The 24,288-nt window shown below is 42.4% G+C and overlaps 1 protein-coding gene across 1 annotated transcript in view; it reads left to right on the top strand.

Annotated features, from left to right (window-relative positions):
- tmie (transmembrane inner ear) overlaps positions 1-24,288 on the top strand; it is a 112,461-nt gene that overhangs the window by 25,001 nt on the left and 63,172 nt on the right. The window contains exon 3 of the mRNA XM_055228264.1: positions 6,383-6,532. Coding sequence (XP_055084239.1) covers positions 6,383-6,532 — 150 coding nt within the window. The remainder of the gene's footprint in view (positions 1-6,382; positions 6,533-24,288) is intronic.

Here is a 24,288-nt window from a genome sequence, read left to right as displayed (position 1 = left end):
ATATATATATATATATATATATATATATATATATATATATATATATATATATTTTTTTTTTTCTGTTCATTTATATTTATTTTATTATTTATTTATTTTTTATTTATTTATCTTTTTTATATCCTGTACTTCGTTATTATAATCTGTCTGTTCTGACTTTTAATTGTGGAACTGTTCTGTTATGCCACAAATATTGTATATCTTTACTCTTAATATAAAAAAATAATTAAAAAAAAAAAAAAAAAAAAAAAAAAAAAAAAAAACCCCCCACCTGGCCTTAGAATCACCATTGGAAGGGTGGTTCGAAGGGCAGTGATGTAATTTCCAGCGCGACAAGGGCTGTCCCATTTCAACCCACCCTACTGAATGCGGCCGACAAACCTGCCCTTCCCTTTGCACCGTTTCCATGGAGATCAGACGTAACCGAAGCCTGCATCCGTGCACACTTCTATATCCCGTCATGCACCGCGCCTACGCAAAAAAGAGAAGAAAATGGAGTCCGTTGCGCAATATACGTTCAAATGTTCGTACTGGTTTACCTCATCTGCAACAGAGCAACATGAAACTGTTAAATCTGAATAAAGATCTGTACAGTGTGTTTGATAATTAAAAAGGAGTTACATGGAATAAAGGAACGTGCAGTTATTGCTAGACAATAAGAAGACATTTTTATCATTAAAAGTTATTACTGCAATAAGAATAATGTAAGACTGTTCGTTTCTATTGTAAGCATCAAAGACCAAGAGACTGAAACGTAAAGTCAGAAGGTTTAATGAGTTGCACACAGGTAATGTGAACAATGAAGCAACGGACTCTGAGGAAAGGACAGAAGAGAATCCTGAGACGTGCACAAAATCTTCATGTGTTCCGGTACATTCCATAGGTCTGCACCCCCTCGTGGGCACGTGTCATTTACCTTCGTGTTAGTAAATCAAGATACTAGCTTGATGTAGCGCTGCACTGCTAGAAAATACCTTATAATAATCAGATGAAAAGAACTGGCACGGCATAGAAGGGAAACAGTGCCCTCTACTGTTATTAAAGTGGTGTAGCCACTGGACAAAATACCGAACCATTAAACTGCAATATCCCACTATATGTACAACTAATCAGTGTTCTCTAGTTTATAGACTATGAATGTAAAAATGATATTGTTACCTCTGTCTCTGTTATTACGTTTTCACAAGGTATATTTTGTTTAAGTTATGAAGTAGCTACAATTGAGTAAAAAAATCACCTTGAACGTTATATTTGCCTATTGATATTCAATCTAAACAGAAAGAAACGGCTGTGACGACGACATCTTGACTTTTTTTCTATTAAATAATAAATCATTAAAAATACGTAATGTACGTAATGTACGTATCGTACGCTCAAAGACAGCGGTGGAAGTGTGGTCCATGGTGTGGGTCTGTCCCACTTCAGCAAGATGGCGGCTACACTGAGGAGGGTAGATTCTCGACCGGAACCTTCAAACTACACTTTTGAAGAGTACTTCGTAAGGACCCTTGAAACTACTCTTCAAAGAGTAGTTTGAAGGTTCCGGTCGAGAATCTGCCCTGACAGGGACAGACCTACACCAAGGGCCGCACTTCCACCGCTGTCTTTGAACGTACGATACGCACATTACATATGTTATTTTTAATGATTTATTATTTAATATTTTTTTATTTTTTTTTTGATTGAATATCAATAGGCAATTATAACGTTCAAGGTGATTTTTTTCTCATTTGTAGCTACTTCATAACTTTAAAGGGTTAACAAAATATGCCTTGTGAAAACGTAATAACAGAGACAGAGGTAACAATATCATTTTCACATTCATAATCTATAAACCAGAGAACACTTATTATTTGTACATAAAGTGGGATATTGCAGTGTAACAATTCGGTATTTTGGCCAGTGGCTACACCACTTTAATAACAGTAGAGGGCACTGTTTCCCTTCTATGCTGTGCCAGTTCTTTCCATCTTATTATTGTGAGGGATTTTCTAGCAGTGCAGTGCTACATCAAACTAATATCTGGATTTACTAACACAAAGGTAAATGACACGTGCCACCAGATGACCTATGGAATATACCGGAACTCATGAAGATTTTGTGCATGTCTCAGGACTCTATTCTATCCTTTCCTGAGAGTCCGTTGCTTCATTGTTCACATTACCTGTGTGGATCATTAAACTCTTCTGACTTTATGTTTCTCTTGGTCTTTGACGCTTACAATAGAAACAAACACTCTTACATTATTCTTATTGCAGTAATATTTTCTAATGATAATAATGTCTTCTTATTGTCTAGCAATAACTGCACATTCCTTTATTCCATATAACTCCCCTCCTTTTTAATCATAAAACACACTGTACAGATCTTTATTCAGATTTAACAGTTTCATGTCGCACTGTTGTAGATGAGGTAAACCAGTACGAACAGTTGAACATATATTGCACAGCGGACTCCATTTTCTTCTGTTTCTTGCGTAGTCGCGGTGCATGATGGGATATAGAAGTGCATGAAGTGTGCACAGATGCACGCTTCGGTTACGTTCGATCTCCATGGAAATGGTAAAATGGGAAGGGCAGGTTTGTCGGGCGCATTCAGTAGGGTGCGTTGAAATGGGACAGCCCTTGTCGCATCGGAAATTACGTAACTGCCCTTCGATGCACACTTCAAATGGTGATCCTAAGGCCAGTTTGGCGAATTGGGACACGGCCGTGGAGTAAAGACTCGCTAATGATGCTAAGTGCTTTTTAACCCCTTAACGTTCCGACAGCCCGCCCTCGGGCGCACTGTTAAGCACTTTTTTGCAGCGGTTTTGAATTTTAAACATGAGGAAACGGACAAAACAAAGGAAGTACGCGAGCGAGGACACTGTGGATGTACAAGTTAAACTAGAGGCATCTCGGACCCGGAGCGGTTTGTGGAACCGAGTGAAGAACTCATGGTGGACTGAGGAGTAGAGGGACCTTATGATTTGATGGACTTGTTGCTGTTCCTGATCGGTAAACGTGGTTTATTCTACTATTGACTTAATTGTGGGTCAAATGTGTATTATGTGTAATCATTAGCATTAGCTAATCCCAATCTGCGCCCCCCCAACCACCACCAATCATTAACGCACACACTTGTGTCACAAGTGTCTTGCCTAAGGACACAATGACAGAACTAAGGACACAATGAGAGATCTAAGGACACAATGAGAGAACTAAGGACACAATGAGAGAACTAAGGACACAATGACAGAAGTTGGTCCGAGCGGGACTCGATCCTCCAACTTCTAAACACTGAGCCACTGTTGCAGAATGACTGTCACATGTACAGTGTGTTCTTAGTTTCCAGTGTGTGTTTGTTGACATTTTTAAGAGTGTGTGTTTGTTCACTATTTGCAGTGTGTGGTTTGTAAATATATATTTATTTTGACCCATACCACTTGTTTTGAATATATTTTATATACAAATACACATTATGTATTTGTTTTGATATGTTATGTAAATGTACAGTAATAGCGCAGCTGGGTGTGCAGATACAGATTCCTCTCAGTGTGTATTGGTCATTGAATACTGTCACTAGTTTATGAGTTGTAAAAATCAAATGATTGTCATATACTGAAAAAGAGTTACTGGACTGTCTCCCAGAGCACAGTTGGACAGTCTCACTCAGTGCACAGCAAAAGCTTCGCACAATGGCTTATACTCATAATACAAGTCAGAGCTTTATAATAAAAATGTTAAGTGTGTTTTCAACATTGGAGTTTACAGTTGGCTTGGTTTGGTTGAAAGCTCATGTTTTGCCATAGTTAAAATTAAATATTTATACTTCCAATAGCATTAACATACTACACAGGTCATGAGCAAGATTTTTGTCATTTTCATTGTATACATGGGCTAAAGCAATTAATTAAAAGTCTTATACCAGAAATGTAAATGTGGTAATTTGATTATTTTAATAAACCATTTAACTTGGATAGATGCGATGCCAGCATGACCACAGTACGCATGTCTAATGTTGCTCACAGTGGTCCATGGCTCAGGGAGTGGGAGGACCGCTCAGGGAGTTTGTGTGTTTGCTCAGACTTGTGAGAAATTAGAGGGAACATTGATCTGTGGTTTGGTCAGATCAGGATTTAGTTCACAGGCACATCTGTAAACAACAGTTTAACTGTTAATTAGTTTCAACTGCCCTATGGCTATGAAATTGTAGACCCTCTGGGCTATTTCTTCTGGGACTAAAGTGGCTACCCTGCTTTTTAAGCTATCCATTTTAAACTTCAAGTTATTAATAATAAAATTCAGACAGCTGATTCTAAGCCCAAGCAAGAACAGGACAACAAGCTCACAGTCTCTCCTATTATGGCTAACTTATACATGGAACAATTTGAACAGGAGGCTTTGGCCTCATTTCCAGGTACTCAACCCACATATTGGTATTGATATGTGGATGACAACTGGACTAAAATCAAAATTCAAGATCTGTAGCCGTTTACTGCACATATTAATGCTGTGGATCCAAACATCAAGTTCACACGGGAAGAAGCCAAGGAGAACAAACTAGCCTTCTTAGATTGTGCAGTAACAGGAGAGGACCGGCAACTCCAGGTAGAAGTCTTCAAGAAGTCCACACACACTGACCAATACCTGCTGTTTGATTCACACTATCCACGGCAGCACAAACTCAGAGTGATCTGTACACTACAACACAGAGCTCAAGTGGTGCTCACTAACGCAGAGGGAAAAGTGAAGGAGGAACAACACGTGGAGAAAGCCTTCTCTGCTTGTGGATATCCTAAGTGGGCCTTCAACAGATCTAAGAGAGCTAAAAAACAGGACAACAGGGAATCTAAACCCAGAAGGAAAGGTGTTACCATTCATTACACAGCAGGTGTGTCTGAAAAACTTCAAAGAATTTTCAGACAGTATGAGATTCCTGTCTTTTTCAAACCTACTAACACGTTAAGACAGAAACTGGTTCACCCAAAGGACAAAACCCCAAGCCACAAACAAAGTAATGTGGTCTACTCCATTCAGTGTAGTGAAGACTGCAGTGAGCGTTACATTGGAGAAACTAAACAGCCACTCCATAAGAGAATGTACCAACACCGGCGTGAGAGTTTCTCTGGACCTCAAAGCCATTAGCAGTGAAACGTCTTCACTCTTACAACAATTTGGCCAGTTGAAAGATTTTGAGAGTTTCTCTGGACCTCAAAGCCATTAGCAGTGAAACGTCTTCACTCTTACAACGATTTGGTCAGTTGAAAGATTTTAACTTTGTCTTTTGCTTCAATTTAGAATATTTTTAAGAGTTTAGAATGTTCGGGATATTTTTTGTTTTTTTTTGTAAAGAATGTGAGTACCGCCCACTACTGCACCTGTTAGTCTGTTAGTAGCACTTCACATGAGACACATTGTTCCAAGAGGCACAATTGTTGTTTCTCATTTTGTTTTTACATTCTGGACAAAATGTTGCTGTGTTAATAAATAGTTTTTGCAAATCATTATTCAAATGTTTTATCAAAATTATTAAAATGTCCACATATGAGGACATTTGTTTTACATCACTTTTCTCAGAAACTACATAATGTAAAAAGATAATTCTTTGTTTTTTACACTCATCAGGTCCCAATCAGCCTAAATAACAAAGAGAAATTAATAAAGCATGTCATGCAAGAGTTTGGGTCTCAGGAGGTTAAAACTACTGTCTATAAGTAGACAGTAAAACAAGGTCAATTTGGTGCTGAAAATACTCTTAATGAAAACAACAGGATCTGTCCAGCAACGAGTTCAGGACCGTTTATGTCCCTGGATCAGCTCTCACACACACATACATACATACGTATACACACATACATACACATACATACACCCCCTCCCCCCACACACACACACACACCCACCTACATACACATACACACACATACATACACATAACTACGCTGTATTCAGACTAGTGTTGTCACAATACTAAATTTTAAACTCCATTTTGATACTAAGGAATAGGCTTGATACTAATCCCGATACCACAATGATAATAAAAACACTCTTTAGACACTGTGCTGTTTGACTTTAAAAGTTGTACTTTGTTTTCTATTCCCATGTGGCCTTATATCAGTGCAATGGTCCATGGGTGTGTGTGTAGACTAGTCTATGTGTCTTATACTTGTGAAAGATACAGCTTAGCATCATTATAAACATATTCAGGAAAGGTTCATTTCCACCAATAGGACTTTTTTAGTATCTATACCTGCTCAAATGTTACAAAGTGTTCCTTTAACTTGCTCAGTCCAATCCCTCCCCATTTACTCTGACTGCATTCAAAGTTCAGACTGTGGAGACTCACAAAATTTGAAGCCTAAAATAACGATGTGTTTGTGTGTTTGTGTGTTCCGCAGTCATCACACTGTGCTGTATATTCAAATGTCGAATCCCAAGAACCAAGAAGGAAATCGAAGCCCGTCACGCCATGAGGCAGGCCGCCAAGAAATACGCCAACACGCTGGAGACGGTACCACCACTGGAGGAACTGACGGAGGTCCCAGGCTGTGAGTATCACCCACTCTGTGTGTGGTTGTGGAGGGTCTGTGTGTGTGAGTACCATCCGCTCTAATGTTTTGTCTGTATTGTTTTGAGATGATTTATATTTGACCAATTTTGTAGAAACCAACACTTGTCTTTAACTCGGGTAAAACACGACCAGTTAAACATTTGGACACTCCATTTCATTCAGTTTTTTATTTTTATTTTTAGTGCTTTCTATATTTTATATACAAACAAGACATCAGATATATGAAATTATGTATGAAAGAGAACCAAAAGTGTCTCGAGGAAACACACCCAGACACATGCAGAGTCCACAGACATAGACGCAATTCGGCAGTAGTCGCTCTAGTTACCAATCACATGTTCTACCAACTTGACCATAGCTCTTATCTTCAAACTTAGAAAATGAGTAAGATGTTAGCATCTGTGTTTGGCATCTGTGTTTAGCCTTGGTGATGTGCCAGAAGACGCTGGTCTGATCCTCTATAATTACACAAGAGCAGGTCACTCTCAGCTGCCTCCATCTGTCGCCACAGATGTTAGCGGCCGTTAGTCGCAGGGAGACATTAGCATAGCCAGGACAGGTTTCGTCTTCTTTGGTGCATCACTGTAATATTTGTTTTATTTCACAGACACCTGTTAATTAGCATCAAATGCTCATGATTTAACGTTTGGTATCACACTCGTTCTCACTGAGTGAAGGAGGTGGTCGTACAGGGTAATGAAGCATGTTGAAATGGCTAAAAAGCAGCACAAGAAAACAGGCTAACATTTAAACCCAGCAGTGGTGTGTGTGGCAGAGGTATGTGTAGCAGAAATGTGTGTGTGTGTGTGTGGACAATTATAGGAAGGGTATTTCTACCACACAATTGGTACACAAAGTAATTAAAACTGTCTTAATGAAAGACACTGAAATGACAATACAACAAATCAAAAAATAAATAATCTTCATAAAATGACCATTAGGTGTGAGATGATTCATATGGCTCTAACATGTGGGAGATGTACTTTGGTGCCATGGAGAGACTTTTAGACAAGCTGAGCTACTTTAAAGTCTATTCTCTGAGCCACAGGAGCCAGTACAGAGACCTGAGCACAGGACGCATGTGTGAAGTACTTCCTGGTTCTAGTCAGGACCTGAGCAGCAGTGTTCTGGATGTTCTGTAGCTGTCTTAACACTCGTTTAGAGAGCCCAGTGAGCAAGCCGTTACAGTAGTCTAACCTACTGGAGACAAATGCATGTACAGGTCTCTCCAAGTCTGGTTTTGACAATATACATTTGATTTTGCAATGTTTTTAGATTGTAAAAAGCTGCAATTGATTTGATGTGTCAAGTCTGAGTCCATTATTACCTCTAGATTTCTAGCCTGATTTGAAGGTTTTAGAGAGAGAGACTGGAGGTGACTGCTGACACTTTCTCTTTGTTTCTGTGGGACAAGGATTATGGCTTCAGTCTTGTCTGAGTTTAGCTGGAGAAAGTTGTTTTGCATCCACACACTGATCTGTTGTATGCAGTGGCAGAGTGAATCCACTGGTTCATATTCACCTGCTGCCAATGAGACATAGATCTATATGTCATCTGCACAGTTGTGATAGGACACATTATTGCTGCATATTAACTGGCCTAATGGCAGCATGTAGAGATTGAACAACAGGGGTCCCAGGATTGACCCCTGAGGCACCCCACAGGTCAGGGACATTTTATCTTTTCCGATTTCAACAAAGTACTCCCTTTTTTCTAGACAGGACTTGAACCAGTTTAGTGCCATACCAGAGATGCCCAACCCGTCCTCTAGCGTCTGTAAGAGGATCCCATGATCCACAGTGTCAAAGGCAACACTCAGATCTAACAGGATCAAGACTGAGACTTTGCCTGCATCAGTGTTCAGGCAGACGTTTGTCACCTTGATATCATTCATCATCACCATCATCATCATTAGTTTACTGCGTTTTCAGTTTATGTTTGTCATCTTGAAAAGTCTTGAACGCTTCTGTTTGCACCTTTCTCTTATCCCCGCCCTTGTTCCTGTACTTACTGCAGTGCTTTGCGCAAACTCACTGTGTAGTGATGAACTCCAAATGAACGTTCTTTTCTGCAGACTAGTGTGCCATTTACACACTGACAGGATTCATCCTTCAGAAAGTCACGTGATGTTACATTCACATGATGTTACAGTCACATGATGTTACAGTAGCGATAGGGGATAGCACCAGCTGCAGCCCAACTTCTCCAGGACAACATCCCATTGATTTAGATAATAAAATGCAGTTGATAAATTGATAAAAATTATGATTTATGTGTATTTATATTATTCCTATATACCACACATTTGTACTTTATACACATGATGGATACTTATCAGATACAGATATAGTTAGTGACATTTATCGGACCAGTGTCCATCACTGGCAAATCCAGACTGATCTTTCTGTATGTTTTATAAAGATTAATGTCAATCTGGTCCTACATTCTCCATCACATCTCAAGCCCAGTCAAATGTGATCATCCAATCAGATCCATTCTTTTCAGTGACACGTGAAACGAAGGATAAGATAAAATCACATTCTGCACAAATCCTCCAAGTTTTACAGTCCTGTGTGATTTTTTTCCTTAACTTTTTTCTGATATAGACGGACCAGGCGTGCCTGTTTGGCTAATCCGCCTGTCAATCACATCCATTTGAAAACGGAGATTTAGCAGTGATCAGACTCACATGTTTGTGTTGAAGCTGTGTGTGTTCTGGAGCTCATTGATATACAGCAGTGTACAGACGGAACCAAACAGGAGCAATGAAGCAGACTGTCTCCAACTGTAGCAGCTGCTGAGAATTATGATTCAATTTAATTCAATAAAACGATTCATCTGAAGATGACAAACATGGCTTTAAGAAACAGGAGCTTTTGTTTACTCTTGTGTAATCATGTGTAATCATTAGCATTAGCTAATGCCAATCTGCGCCCCCCGACCACCACCAATCATCACACCACTTGGGTGAAGTGTCTTGCCTAAGGACACAATGACAGAAATTGGTCCGAGTGGGACTCGATCCTCCAACCTTCAGGTTGCGGGACCAAAGCTCTAACCACTGAGCCACTGGTGCAGAATGACTGTCTCACTGTACAATCATGTACAGTGTGTTTTTAGTTTCCCGAGTGTGTTTGTTTACATTTTGAAGTGTGTGTGTTTGTTGATTGTTTGCAGTGTGTGGCTTGTAAATATACCGTAAATTTCGGATTATAAGCCGCTACTTTTTTCCACGCTTTGAACCCTGCGGCCTATACAGCAGTGCGGCTTATTTATGGAATTTTACTGGATAACGGCCACCGAGGGGCGCTCTCTAGCTGTAAATGTAAAAGTGAGACAGACGTGGGGAAAGATTCTGCTCTGAAGAATTCACTAGTTTTGATTTTGAACGATCATTTTGCGCATCATGAAATGGATATGATGCAGTTTTTAAGATAAAGAAGGAAATAGAGCAGGGGTTGGCAACCTGTAACACGCAAAGAGCCATTTGGACCCACTTTCCACGTAAAATACTGGGAGCCGCAAATACTTTTTGACATCTAAAATGAAGATAACACTGTGTATAATAATAATAATGTAACAGAATAATGTAGGTTTTATTTTCACGGACAAGCCTTTTACACGTGGCAGATAAATATGGCAAAAATAACTTAAGTGCATAAAAAAATACAACTCACCAAACCGCTGCATCAGTGGGAGCCCTGCGCTGATTATGTGATTATGTCTACTCTGCTCCGCAGTTTCTTTCCAAAAAAAAACCAAACAAAAACTCTAAAAGCGTATCATTTAATCCCAGGTGCTTATTCTCCATGTGCCAAAGCAGTTTTGAAGGTTTCATTGCCTTATTTGCTTTTCCCGCATGTTACGCAGAGCGGACTGTGTCTGTGGGTTGAAACATTCAAAAGTTATTGCACTTTTTCCAAACGTTCTCCAAATGTCTTCATTCGGATAGGTTTGGAGAGGCCTGGACTTACTCATGATAAAATGATTGTAAAACTCTCATTTTTATAGGTATTGACCTCAAATTTGAAATGTAAGTGGTCAATAATCTTGTCAGTTGAGATATAGTGTATTTTTGTCCCTAGCTATCTACTGCAGCTTTCTACACCTTCATTTTCACACAAAAAATTTAGGCGAGGATGAGAAAACCAATTTTTTATGTGTGTTCCAAAGTGTATAAATGGTCAGCAGACAAACATACAGTGATTCTGACACCTGTGGGTAAAACTATAGGGTGTTACCTTTACAAAGACCCCAAACTTGTGCATTTACTACTGAGGGTTCAATAATGGTGATTATTTTAATTTGGAGAGGACAAAGGCAATTTCACCAAAATGACCCGGAATGCTAACATTTTCAGCTTGTTCCATAGACTTGTAGATTTCAATTGCATATTTTACTCCCAGATGTTATTTATGAAATATTTTAAATCTTACATTTCTTAATAACCAAAACAAAATTGCACTAATATCTGTAGTAACTATGGAACTACAACTTAAAATGGTGGTCGCCCCGTGACAGCAGGACCAGTTACACTTTTACTGCAGTTTTAACATGTATATTCTGCACTAAAGTTTCCCAACATGCACCAACGGATGCTTCAGACATATTTGTAGATAACTCACATAAACTGGAGTTACACCTGCACTATCTTCCCACGGCTGTTAGCATAAGACTGTGCTACCCTTTATTTACTTGTCGTGTCGTTTTCTTCAAAGACAGTTCACACAATTTTTTGTATTACCTGTTTTGTTAAAACATGAAAAATGTATTTTATTGTTGGTTTCCCAGAGCAGCCATACAGGACGACATACAGGGCACTGCCATCTTGGATTTCTAAAATATTTTTTGGATTCTTAGCATTCATTAATATTATTACGGTATGCAATTTTCTGGAGGTGGCACGTCACCTGTATGTCTCTATGGAGTTAAAACTATACTCCGGAACATTCTCCATGGAGACAGAAATGTTTTATGCCATACTGAGAAATGTTAAGGCCATAGGAACAACGTTTCCATAGAAACCAGCAGGAGGAGGCGCTCCTCCACACTCACACCAACAGCGCTCTAGCCCTTCAGCCCTACGGGGAGTTAACCTCGTGTGGGTAATTAGGGGCAAGTTTAGAGTGTCTGTCATGTGTCTGTCAAAGGCTGTTCTGTGATTGGTTGCCACAACGGCGATATCGCTCCGCATTTCCATAAAAAACTGGCTTCCTCTCGTCTCCTCTCCTCCTGCTCCAGCTGCAGATGACATGGACAGGAGATGAACAGAACATGAACAGAACATGAACAGGAGATGAACAAGAGATAAACAGGTGATAAACAGAAGATGAACATGAGATGAACAGAAGATGAACAGGGGATAAACAGGAGATGAACAGAAGATAAATAGGGGATGAACAGAAGATGAACAGGAGATGAACACGGGATGAACAGAAGATGAACAAGAGATTAACAGAAGATGAACAGGAGCTGAACGGGAGCTGAAATGCAGATGAACGGGAGCTGAACAGCAGATGAACAGGAGCTGAACAATAGATGAACAAGAGATGAACAAGAGATGAACAGGGGATGGACAGGGGATGGACAGGAGATGAACAGATGATGAACAGGAGATGAACAGGATCTGATCACTCATGTCACTCTTGGTGTTAGCGCGGTATAAGAGTCGGGTTTATGGAGATGCAAGCTCACTCTCAACAAGATGTTTTTCAATTAAATAAAAACAATCAAAATGAAAGAGGCACAATATACAAAGCTGTAATGTCTGCCTCTGACTCTTTCAGTGTGCTCTCACAAAGCAGCCAAACAATCACAGTACAGCAGCTTTTAGCCTACCATATTTTCCGCACTATAAGGCACACCTAAAAGCCTTTAATTTTCTCAAAAACCCACAGTGTGCCTTAATAATCCAATGTGCCTTATATATGGATCAATATTGGTCAATTATGACACCGTAGTCAGGAGGCGTCGCCGAAGTAATAGCGGTAATAACCCTTTAAGGACTGAGCACACTATGGGCCAGTATAGCTTACCTAGACCTAGACTTTTATTCTTTTTTAGCCATAAAAATCATGTTAAATGAAGTATCAGAATTTACTGCATTTTTTCCACACAACTACTTCTATTTTACACATCCATCCGTATTTTTTCTTTTACGCATCGAATAAATTTTCAAATTCGTCAACTCGTGAAAGTCAAACCTGTCCTGTCACAGCATCATTTTGAGATTTTAATTCATGCTTTTATCACCAATCGTTTAGATTATTGTAATGCTCTTTATATTGGTCTGAACCAAATTTCTCTCGCACGTCTCCAACTTGTTCAAAACGCAGCTGCTCGCCTTTTAACTGGTACAAAAAAACGGGAACACATTACACCTGATTTGATGTCCCTACATTGGCTCCCTGTCTCTTATCGTATTGATTTTAAAATTATTTTATTTGTCTTTAAATGCCTCCACGTCCTTGCTCCACAATACCTGTCCGACCTGCTTCAACCTTATGCTCCTGCTCGCTCACTCAGGTCTGCAGATCTTTTACTGTTAGTGGTCCCAAAAATGAGGAGGAAACTTCGAGGGGACCGGGCCTTCTCTGTGGTTGGTCCCAAACTGTGGAACGCGTTGCCCCTGCACCTTAGACAGGCTGAGTCACTCTCTACTTTTAAATCAGCTCTTAAAACGCACTTTTTCTCTTTAGCTTTTCATTGATATGTTGACTTTTATAGTGTGCAGTTTGTAGTTATTTATTTGTATGTCTGTCTTTTATCTATGTTTTTAAAATGTCTGTTGTGTACTGCACTCTGGTCAACTGTTGTTTTTAAAGTGCATTAGAAATAAAGTTGGATTGGATTGGAAATGACTGAGAAAATCCCCGCAGCACCGCGCTCTCATTCGTCATCTTCGAGGGACAACAGAGGCAGATTACCGTAATGATGGTAAAATATTTAGATAGCCGCGTGCCTCCGCTTTGAGACACCGTTTGAATTTACATGAGAGCACGACTGGGCGTGGAGTTACGCTGCTGGAAAGTCCGCAACCGCACTCTATCGGCGACGATAGGATCCGACGCTATAGGGATAACGGGGAGACGAGGGCTGTGTCTCAATTCGCCAAATGCACCCTTCAAGGGTCCTTACGAAGTACTCTTCAAAAGTGTAGTTTCAAGGTTCCGGTCGAGAGTCTGCCCTCCTCAGTGTAGCCTCCATCTAACTGAAGTGGGACAGGACCACACCACGGACCGCACTTCCACCTCTGTCTTTGAACGTACGATACGTACATTACGTACGTTATTTTTAATGATTTATAATTTAATAGAAAAAAAGTCAAGATGTCGTCGTCACAGCCGTTTCTTTCTGTTTAGATTGAATATCAATAGGCAAATATAACGTTCGAGGTGATTTTTTTACTCAATTGTAGCTACTTCATAACTTAAACAAAATATACCTTGTGAAAACGTAATAACAGAGACAGAGGTAACAATATCATTTCTACATTCATAGTCTATAAACCAGAGAACACTGATTAGTGGTACATAAAGTGGGATATTGCAGTTTAATGGTTCGGTATTTTGTCCAGTGGCTGCACCACTTTAATAACAGTAGAGGGCGCTGTTTCCCTTCTATGCCGTGCCAGTTCTTTTCATCTGATTATTATAAGGTATTTTCTAGCAGTGCAGCGCTACATCAAGCTAGTGTCTTGATTTACTAACACGAAGGTAAATGACACGTGCCCACGAGGGGGTGCAGACCTATGGAATGTACCGGAACACATGAAGATTTTGTGCACATCTCAGGACTCTCTTCTGTCCTTTCCTCAGAGTCTATTGCTTCATTTGTCACATTACCTGTGTGGATCATTACACTCTTCTGACTTTACGTTTCAGTCTCTTGGTCTTTGACGCTTACAATAGAAACGAACATTCTTACATTATTCTTATTGCAGTAATAATTTTTAATGATAAAAATGTCTTCTTATTGTCTAGCAATAACTGCACATTCCTTTATTCCATGTAACTCCTTTTTAATCATCACACACACTGTGCAGATCTTTATTCAGATTTAACAGTTTCATGTTGCTCTGTTGCAGATGAGGTAAACCAGTACGAACATTTGAACGTATATTGCGCAACGGACTTCCTTTTCTTCTCTTTTTTGCGTAGGCGCGGTGCATGACGGGATATAGAAGTGCGTGAAGTGTGCACGGATGCAGGCTTCGGTTACGTCCGATCTCCATGGAAACGGTGCAAAGGGAAGGGCAGGTTTGTCGGCCGCATTCAGTAGGGTGGGCTGAAATGGGACAGCCCTTGTCGCGCCGGAAATTACGTCACTGCCCTTCGAACCGCCCTTCCAATGGTGATTCTAAGGCCAGGTGGGCGAATTGAGACACAGCCGAGGAGACAGCGCCGGGCGACATACGCCACAATCTGCCAATGGATTGCAGATGCCTGGGCTGATATATCAGTCTCAACTGTGGTCCGAGCTTTCACGAAGGCAGGAATTGTCACTGAACTGTTAGACAACAGCAGCAACATGGATAATGGCGATTTTGACGAGACGGAATCGGGCACTTTGAATGTCGAGCTCACCCAACTGTTCAACTCAGACACTGAAGAGGAAGAATTCGAGGGATTTGTGAATGAGGAATGAACTGAAAAAGTGAGCTTTACGTGTTTCTTTCACGTGGTTACAACTAAACAAGGCTGGGAGATATTGTGAATATGGACATTAACGTTTGAACAACGTTGAGTTATTGTTATTGCGTTGCACTATTTCGAGAGTTACTATATTGTGAATGCATTAACTTGTTTTGTGAGTGAACAAAGTTTTCAGTACATTTTTTTTTTTTTTAAATTCTAATAATAAAGTTTGGCTGACTGACTTATCTGACTGTTTTGTTGACATTCCCTTTAGCGCAGCTCCATCTCGTGGATGCATAACACACCCCCAGCTACTACAGTAGTTTCTATTCTATGCGCCTTATAATGCGGTGCACCCTATATATGGAATTTGTTATAAAATAGGCCATTCATTGAAGGTGCGCCTTATATTCCGATGCGCCTTAAAGTAAAATACGGTAATTTAATTTGCTGCATTAAACCATCAGTGCACAGGTACGAGTTCCAGCACCATACGTCATGGTAAAAAGTCCTGTTTTCTCCATTATGAAGGTGATTTTAAGTCTGATTTGACATAAAAGATGGTACATTTTCAGCAGTTTGTTCCTTCGTGTTTTTGAGTTCAGGTGACTATTCAGATGTATTCTTGCTCACTTCTCCAGCTTTGCTCAGTGCTGCTCCCCCAGGCCTGTGCAGACAGCAACCCAAGTAAGCACCAGCTTAACTGTAACACAGGACAGACCATAGTTTTTAATTAAATTTCGATCAGCCTGTTATTAATATGAGCTTCAGGGCATTGCTCTGTCCAAGTCAGTGGGAGGGAGTGAGCAAACATGTTCCAGAGTGGACCAGAGTGGGCCAGAGTGGGCGGGAGCGCTTGGTGAAGCTGATGTGACCTTAGTGAGGACCAGATGGCATCAACAGCACTGTGGGCATGCCATGTCAAAACGCTGCACAACAAAAAAGTACACAATTTTCCAACCCGGGACTCAGCGATCAATATTATGATTTATGTCCAAAATAAAACAAAATGATCCATCCCTCCTCTGCCTGTCGGGGAAACTGTCACATTTTTATACAGTGCTTTTTCACCTTCAAGACTCAAAGCACTTTTACACAATGGCAAAAACATGGAAGCTGGAATTGCATCACCAACCTGTGGGTCAGTAGATCTGACTGCTCTATCAATAATGTTTATGTTGAGAGTGGGATTCAAACCACTAACCTTCAGATCAAAGGACAACCCGCCTCTTCTCCCTGGTATTTAACACTAGACCCGCCTCTACTCCCTGGTATTTAATACTAGACCCCCCTCTTCTTCCTGGCATTTAACACTAGACCCACCTCTTCTCCCTGGTATAATACTAGACCCGCCTCTTCTCCCTGGTATTTAACACTAGACCCGCCTCTTCTCCCTGGTATTTAACACTTGACCCACCTCTACTCCCTAGTATTTAATACTAGACCCACCTCTTCTTTCTGGCATTTAACACTAGACCCACCTCTTCTCCCTGGTATTTAACCCTAGACCCACTTCTCCTCCTTGGCATTTAACACTAGACCTGCCTCTTCTGGCTTGTAACACTAGAACCGCCACTTCTTTCTGGCATTTAACACTAGACCCTCTTCTTCTCCCTGGTATTTAACACTAGACCCACCTCTTCTCCCTGGCATTTAACACTAGGCCCGCCTCTTCTCCCTGACATTTAACACTAGACGCGCCTCTTCTCTCCCTGGTATTTAAAACTAGACCCGCCTCTTATCCCTGGCATTTAACACTACACCCGCCTCTTCTCTCTCTGGCATTTAACACTAGACCCACCTCTTCTCCCTGGTATTTAATACTAGACCCGCCTCTTCTCCCTGGTATTTGACACTAGACCCACCTCTTCTCCCTCGCATTTAACACTAGACCCGCCTCTTCTTTCTGGCATTTAACACTAGACCCACCTCTTCTCCCTGGTATTTAACCCTAGACTCACCTCTCCTCCTTGGCATTTAACACTAGACCGGCCTCTTCTGGCTTTTAACAGTAGAACCGCCACTTCTTTCTGGCATTTAACGCTAGACCCACCTCTTCTCCCTGGTATTTAACACTAGACCTGTCTCTTCTCCTTGGCATTTAACACTAGACCCACCTCTTCTCCCTGGCATTTAACACTAGACCCACCTCTTCTCTCCCTGGTATTTAAAACTAGACCTGCCTCTTATCCCTGGCATTTAACAGTACACCTGCCTCTTCTCTCTCTGCTATTTAAACCTAGACCCGCCTCTTCTCCCTGACATTTAACACTACACAGGATACATTTATTTTATTGTTTTTTTCCCATGCATCATTTTATTTGTACATATATTTATATTTTATTTTTACTTTTGATCATCAGAAGTTGTTTTAAATGTGCTGTACAAAACTGTAGAGCAGACAAAAGCACAGTATGTCTGTCATGTTTTGTTCAAATCAAATAAGCAGCTTCAAAACCATAATTTTGATCACACAATTTAAGGTGAGGTACAGCTACTCAATGAGTGTTTTAAATGGACCTATGCAGGTCTTTGTTTTGTTTTTGTTTGTATTGTTCTCGATATCTGAGTTTTGTTTTTTTCCAGATATTCAGAATCGTAATATGTTGGTCCCTGGTTTATCGCAGGGGTTACGTTCTAAAAATAACCTGCAACTGACAAAATCCACTTTACAATTTTTATATATGTTTTAAGGCTGTAAAACCCTTCACCACACACTTTATACACTTTTCTCAGACAGGCATTAACATTTTCCCACATTTCTCTCTTTAATTGATAATAGTCACTCACGTGTATTTCACAGTTCCTCTGACCGTTGTGTTGATCGAACATTTATGTAAATTTGTGTGGGTTGAGGCCTGGTTTTGTGTTGTCCATTGGTGTTACTCATGTATTTTTAGTTAAGAGAAAGTAACTTCCACTGGACTCCGAGTTACAAAATTTTTATTCACAGCTTTGCAAAATCCTTTTTACAGAAGTAATCAAACCAAGTCATTCTCAAAAATAAACAATACTACAGTAAGAAAACTATTTGGCTCCATCTTTATGCGCTGCCTCAACTCAGCACGTTTCCCACGTGTGTGCTCTTTTACTCATGCTCATCCTCTTAATTAATAACAGTTCTAAGATATTTTTATATATTTATAAATCAAATATTAAAACATTCAATATGAAATTATTCATATAAACATAAAACAGCATATATAACAAAATATCAACACTAAATTTGCATGCATTATTATATATGAACTGAATTTGGCTCCCCCACATTCTGTGCTGTGCGGTGACACAGAGGAGATTGATTGACGCCGTTCTACAGTCTCTTGGCCAGTCGGGACGCAGAGCACAATGCACGGTCATACACTGTAAAAAAGCGTGTAGAACTGCACTGGAAAAATCCACAAAACAGTGAGACTGCAAAAGGTGAACCGTGATATAGGGACCACTGTAATTCCCAGATATTTGCAACAACATTATTTTCTATTCTGCCCTCTCCCTGTGTGCCCATGTGTCAGTCCCAGTTTGTCTTCACTGCAGTGAACAGGAGTGTGTAGAAACTGCAGACCTTACTATTGATTTGTAAAGTGAAATACTGACATTAGCAAACATCGTTCATGTGCCACAGCAGCAAGCTAAATATGTCAGGATTGGTGAATTTTCATCAGATCATTGCGACAAACATGAAACAGCTCAATGAAATACTTCACATCTTATTCTACTAAACATATTTAGAGGTCTCCTCAAGTCCAATAAATATCCATCTCGAAGAATAATTTCATTGAGGAATAACTCACTGTATTGGCCCATAATCCTTCGTGGTGTGAAGTTTATGTGTTTTCTCTTTTTACCATTCAAAAAAGAAAAAAAAAAGAATATCTTCCTCTGAGCAGAGTTGGCGTATAGCTGTGGCGCCACCTTTTGGTGTTAGATATGTTTAATGCCACACTGTGGAAAATTCAGGCAAAGCAATAACATATGACAATAACCCGAGAGCAGCGGTTCAGTTGGTAGAATGTTTGTCCTCTGATCTGAAGGTTGGCTGGAGCCCCGCTCCCAACATAAACATCATTGAATCCACCCACAGGTTGGCGGTGTGATTCCAGCTCCCACAGATGAATGCTGTTGTTGTGTCCTTGGGCAAAACCCCTTTGCAGTGTTTGTGTACACTGGTGTGTGTGAAGGGGTGCATGGTTCCTTTCAGTGTCCTGGAGGTGGCAAAGCTCTTTATAAAATGTGACCATTCACCATTAAAACACATGATGAGCTGTCAGCCTCATCAGTCAGAGTCGCAGTCACTGTGGAGCTGCAGAGATAAGATTTACTACACTGAACAAAAGTCCTATTTCCAGTTTGTAAAATAACTTTTTCCTCCTTTATCGCTCCAAAGCCGCAGACTTTGAGTTAGTTCAGAACAGAGGCAGAGATGGCTGATTCGAGCTGTAGACCAATGAAAACTCTGATTGTATTTTAGATCATGTCGACTTTGAGTGACATAAACGGAGTCTGATGTGTTAGACACAAGAAACAGTCTGATGGAACACACTTGGTACAAGATAAACCATATCAAGGCCCACCATAACAGCCAGCCATGTGAACCATATAAAGGCTCACCATAATGGCCCACCATGTAAACCCTATAAAGGCCCACTATGTACACCGTATAAAGCAGTGGTTCTTAACCTTGTTGGAGGTACTGAACCCCACCGGTTCCATATGCACATTCACCGAACCCTTCTTTATTGAAAAATATATTTATTTATTTTTTCAAATTCAAGACACATGTATGTTTCACTGGTGCACAAAATGAATTGTGCATTAACATCACTGTGTTCAAAGAATAAAACCAATACAATGCATAAACTCACAACAAATTACATACATACCTTTTAACAAAGACATGACCTTTTTTAATACTACCACACTGAAATTATTTTAATTTTGTATTGTATTATGTATTCCAATAATGAACTTATGGTATTTATGCTTTTTATTATTTTTTACATTTTAACACACACCCATCATCTAATTTCCATTAGGCTACAATCCATCCATCCATTTTCTTCCGCTTATCCGGGGCCGGGTCGCGGGGGCAGCAGTCTAAGCAGGGACTTCCAGACTTCCCTCACCCCGGACACGTCCTCCAGCTCCTCCGGTGGGACCCCAAGGCGTTCCCAGGCCAGCCGAGAGACATAGTCCCTACAGCGTGTCCTGGGTCTTCCCCGGGGCCTCCTCCCGGTGGGACATGCCCAGAACACCTCCCTAGGGAGGCGTTCAGGAGGCATCCTGAGCAGATGCCCGAGCCACCTCAACTGGTTCCTCTCAACGTGTAGGAGCAGCGGCTCTACTCCGAGCTCCTCCCATGTGACCGAGCTCCTCATCCTATCCCTAAGGGTGCGCCCGGCCACCCTATGGAGGAAACCCATTTCAGCCGCTTGTATCCGCGACCTTATCCTTTCGGTCATTACCCAGAGCTCATGACCATAGGTGAGGGTAGGAACGTAGATTGACCGGTAAATCGAGAGCTTCGCCTTCCGGCTCAGCTCCTTCTTCACCACAACGGACCAATACAGCGACCGCATCACTGCAGACACTGCACCAATCCGCCTGTCAATCTCACGCTCCATCCTTCCCTCACTCGTGAGCACAAGACCCTGAGATACTTGAACTCCTCCACTTGAGGCAGAGACTCACCACCCACCCGGAGAGGGCAAACCACCTTTTTCCGGTCGAGAACCATGGCCTCGGATTTGGAGGAGCTGATTCTCACAGGACAACATCATCTGCAAACAGCAGAGATGAAATCCTGTGGTTCCCAAACGAGGCCCCCTCCGGCCCCTGGCTGCGCCTAGAAATTCTGTCCATAAATATAATGAACAGAACCGGTGGCAAAGGGCAGCCCTGGCGGAGTCCAACATGCACCGGGAACAGGTCTGACTTACTGCCGGCAATGCGAACACAGCTCCTGCTCCGGTCATACAGGGACCGGACAGCCCTTAGCAAAGAGCCCCGGACCCCATACTCCCAGAGCACCCCCCAAAGGACACCACGAGGGACCCGGTCGAATGCCTTCTCCAGATCCACAAAACACATCTGGACTGGTTGGGCATACTCCCATGAGCCCTCGAGGATCCGATGGAGAGTATAAAGCTGGTCCAGTGTTCCATGACCAGGACGAAAACCACACTGGTCCTCCTGAATCCAAGGTTCGACTATCGGTCGGATTCTCCTCTCCAGTACCCTGGAATAGACCTTACCGGGAAGGTTGAGGAGTGTGATTCCCCTGTAATTGGAACACACCCTCCGGTCCCCCTTCTTATACAGAGGGACCACCACCCCGGTCTGCCATTCCTCAGGGACTGTCCCCGACCGCCACACAATGTTGCAGAGACGTGTCAGCCAAGACAGCCCCACAACATCCAGAGACTCGAGGTACTCAGGACGGATCTCGTCCACCCCCGGAGCCTTGCCACCGAGGAGCTTGCCAACCACCTCAGTGACTTCAGCCAGGGTGATGGACGAGTCCGCCTCTGGGTCCCCAGTCTGTGCTTCCTCCTCAGAAGACGTGACAGTGGGATTGAGGAGATCCTCAAAGTATTCCTTCCACCGCCCGACAACATCCCCAGTCGAGGTCAGCAGCTCTCCACCCGCACTGTAAACAGTGTTGGTGAAGCACTGCTTCCCCCTCCTGAGGTGTCGGATGGTTTGCCAGAATCTCTTTAAGGCCGTCCGATAGTCCTCCTCCATGGCCTCCCTGAACTCCTCCCAACCCCGAGTTTTTGCCTCTGTGACTGCCCGAGCCGCGGCACGCTTGGCCCGCCGGTACCCATCAGCTGCCTCAGGAGTCCCACGAGCCAACAAGGCTCGATAGGACTCCTTCTTCAGCTTGACGGCATCCCTTACTTCCGGTGTCCACCACCGGGTTCGGGGATTGCGACAAGCACCACAGACCTTATGACCACAGCTACGAGCAGCCGCATCGACAATAGAGGTGGAGAACATGGCCCACTCGGAGTCCATGTCTCCAACCTCCCCCGGGATCAGGGAGAAGCTCTCCTGCAGGTGGGAGTTGAAGACCCCCCTGACAGAGGGCTCCGCCAGACGTTCCCAGCAGACCCTCACGATGCGCTTGGGCCTGCCAGGTCTGTCCGGCTTCCTTCTCCGCCAGCGGATCCAACTCACCACCAGGTGGTGATCAGTTGACAGCTCAGCCCCTCTCTTCACCCGAGTGTCCAAGACACGCGGTCGGAGGTCAGATGACACGACAACAAAGTCGATCATCGACCTCCGACCTAGAGTGTCCTGGTGCCACGTGCACCGATGGACACCCTTGTGCTCGAACATGGTGTTTGTTATGGACAAACTGTGACTAGCACAGAAGTCCAATAACAAAACACCGCACAGGTTCAGATCGGGGAGGCCGTTCCTCCCAATCACGCCCCTCCAAGTGTCACTGTCGTTACTCACATGGGCGTTGAAGTCCCCCAGGAGAACAACGGAGTCCCCGGTTGGTGCACTGTCTAGTACCCCTCCCAGGGACTCCAAGAAGGCCGGGTACTCCGCACTGCTGCTTGGCCCGTAGGCCGACACAACAGTGAGACCTGTCCCCGACCCGGAGGCGCAGGGACGCGACCCTCTCGTTCACCGGAGTGAACCCCAACACGCTGTGGGGCAATGAGCAAGCCCACACCAGCTCGCTGCCGCTCCCCGCGGGCAACGCCAGAGAAATGGAGAGTCCAACCCCTCTCAAGAAGTTGGGTTCCAGAGCCCAAGCTGTGCGTGGAGGTGAGGCCGACTATATCTAGCCGGTAACGCTCAACCTCCCGCACAAGCTCAGGCTCCTTTACCCCCCAGCGAGGTGACATTAAGCTACAACATTAGTGCGGAGAGATCTGGGCGGCAGTCGAAGGCGGGGACCTCGACGACCGGATCTCCGGACATGGAGATTAGCTCTGGGGACATGGAATTAGGCTACAATAATAATGAATATTTACTGCAAATCAGTGTGACTTCTGTTGTTGCCTTTGGGAGACCAGGTCAGAAATGCATGGCTTCACCTTGGCCACTCTCATGTCATTTTCACAGCAAAGTCTGTTGCTTTTCTTCGTTTTTATGTCGTTTTATGTTTTTATGCCATTCGAAGTGACAGTATTCAATGACCAATACACACTGAGAGGAATCTATCTGCACACCCAGCTGCTCTATTACTGTACATTTACATATCATATCAAAACACAATATATATATAATGTTTATTTGTAAATAAAATAAATTCAAAACAAGTGGTATGGGTCAAAAATAAATATATATTTACAAACCACACACTGCAAACAGTGAACAAACAAACAAACACTTCAAAATGTAAACAAGCACACACTGGAAACTAAAAATACACTGTACATGTGACAGTCATTCTGTGACAGAGGTTGGAGGATCAAGCCCCGCTCGGACCAACGTCTGTCATTGTTTCCTTAGTTTTGTCATTGTGTCCTTAGGCAAGACACTTCGCCCAAGTGGTGTGTGCGTGATGATTGGTGGTGGTCGGGGGGCGCAGATTGCCATTAGCTAATGCTAATGATTACACATAATACACATCTGACCCACAATTAAGTCAATAGCAGAATAAACCACGCTTACCGATCAGGAACAGCATCCAGTTCATCAAATCATAAGGTCCTCTGCTCCTGAGTCCACCATGAGATCTTCACTCGGTTCCACGAACCGCTCCAGGTCCGAGATGCCTCTAGTTGAACTTGTACAAACATCCACAGTGTCCTTGGTCACGTACTTCCTTTGTTTTGTCCGTTTCGTCATGTTTAAAACGCAAAACTGCTGCAAAACAGTGCGCAAAACGCAATTACGGATCTTTGCCCGATGGCGGGCCGTCGGAACATTAAGGGGTTAAACAGCACTTGGAATCTTCAGCGAGTTTTCACTCCACGTCGGCCACATCGGCTAAAACTCTGGTAGCGGCTAATGAGGACGCCTGTCAATGACGTTAATAAGCTGCGCAAATACGTATGTGAATCACATAATTGGCTGGAGCAGCTCGTCACCGGTCACACTCACTGACTCACATTGAAAAATAGCGCAGAATGAA

This window comes from Periophthalmus magnuspinnatus, chromosome 17, assembly GCF_009829125.3.
Source record: "Periophthalmus magnuspinnatus isolate fPerMag1 chromosome 17, fPerMag1.2.pri, whole genome shotgun sequence".
Classification (NCBI taxonomy): domain Eukaryota; kingdom Metazoa; phylum Chordata; class Actinopteri; order Gobiiformes; family Gobiidae; genus Periophthalmus; species Periophthalmus magnuspinnatus.
Note: the sequence above shows the minus strand (reverse complement) of the source record. Positions and strands in the feature narration are given on the sequence as shown.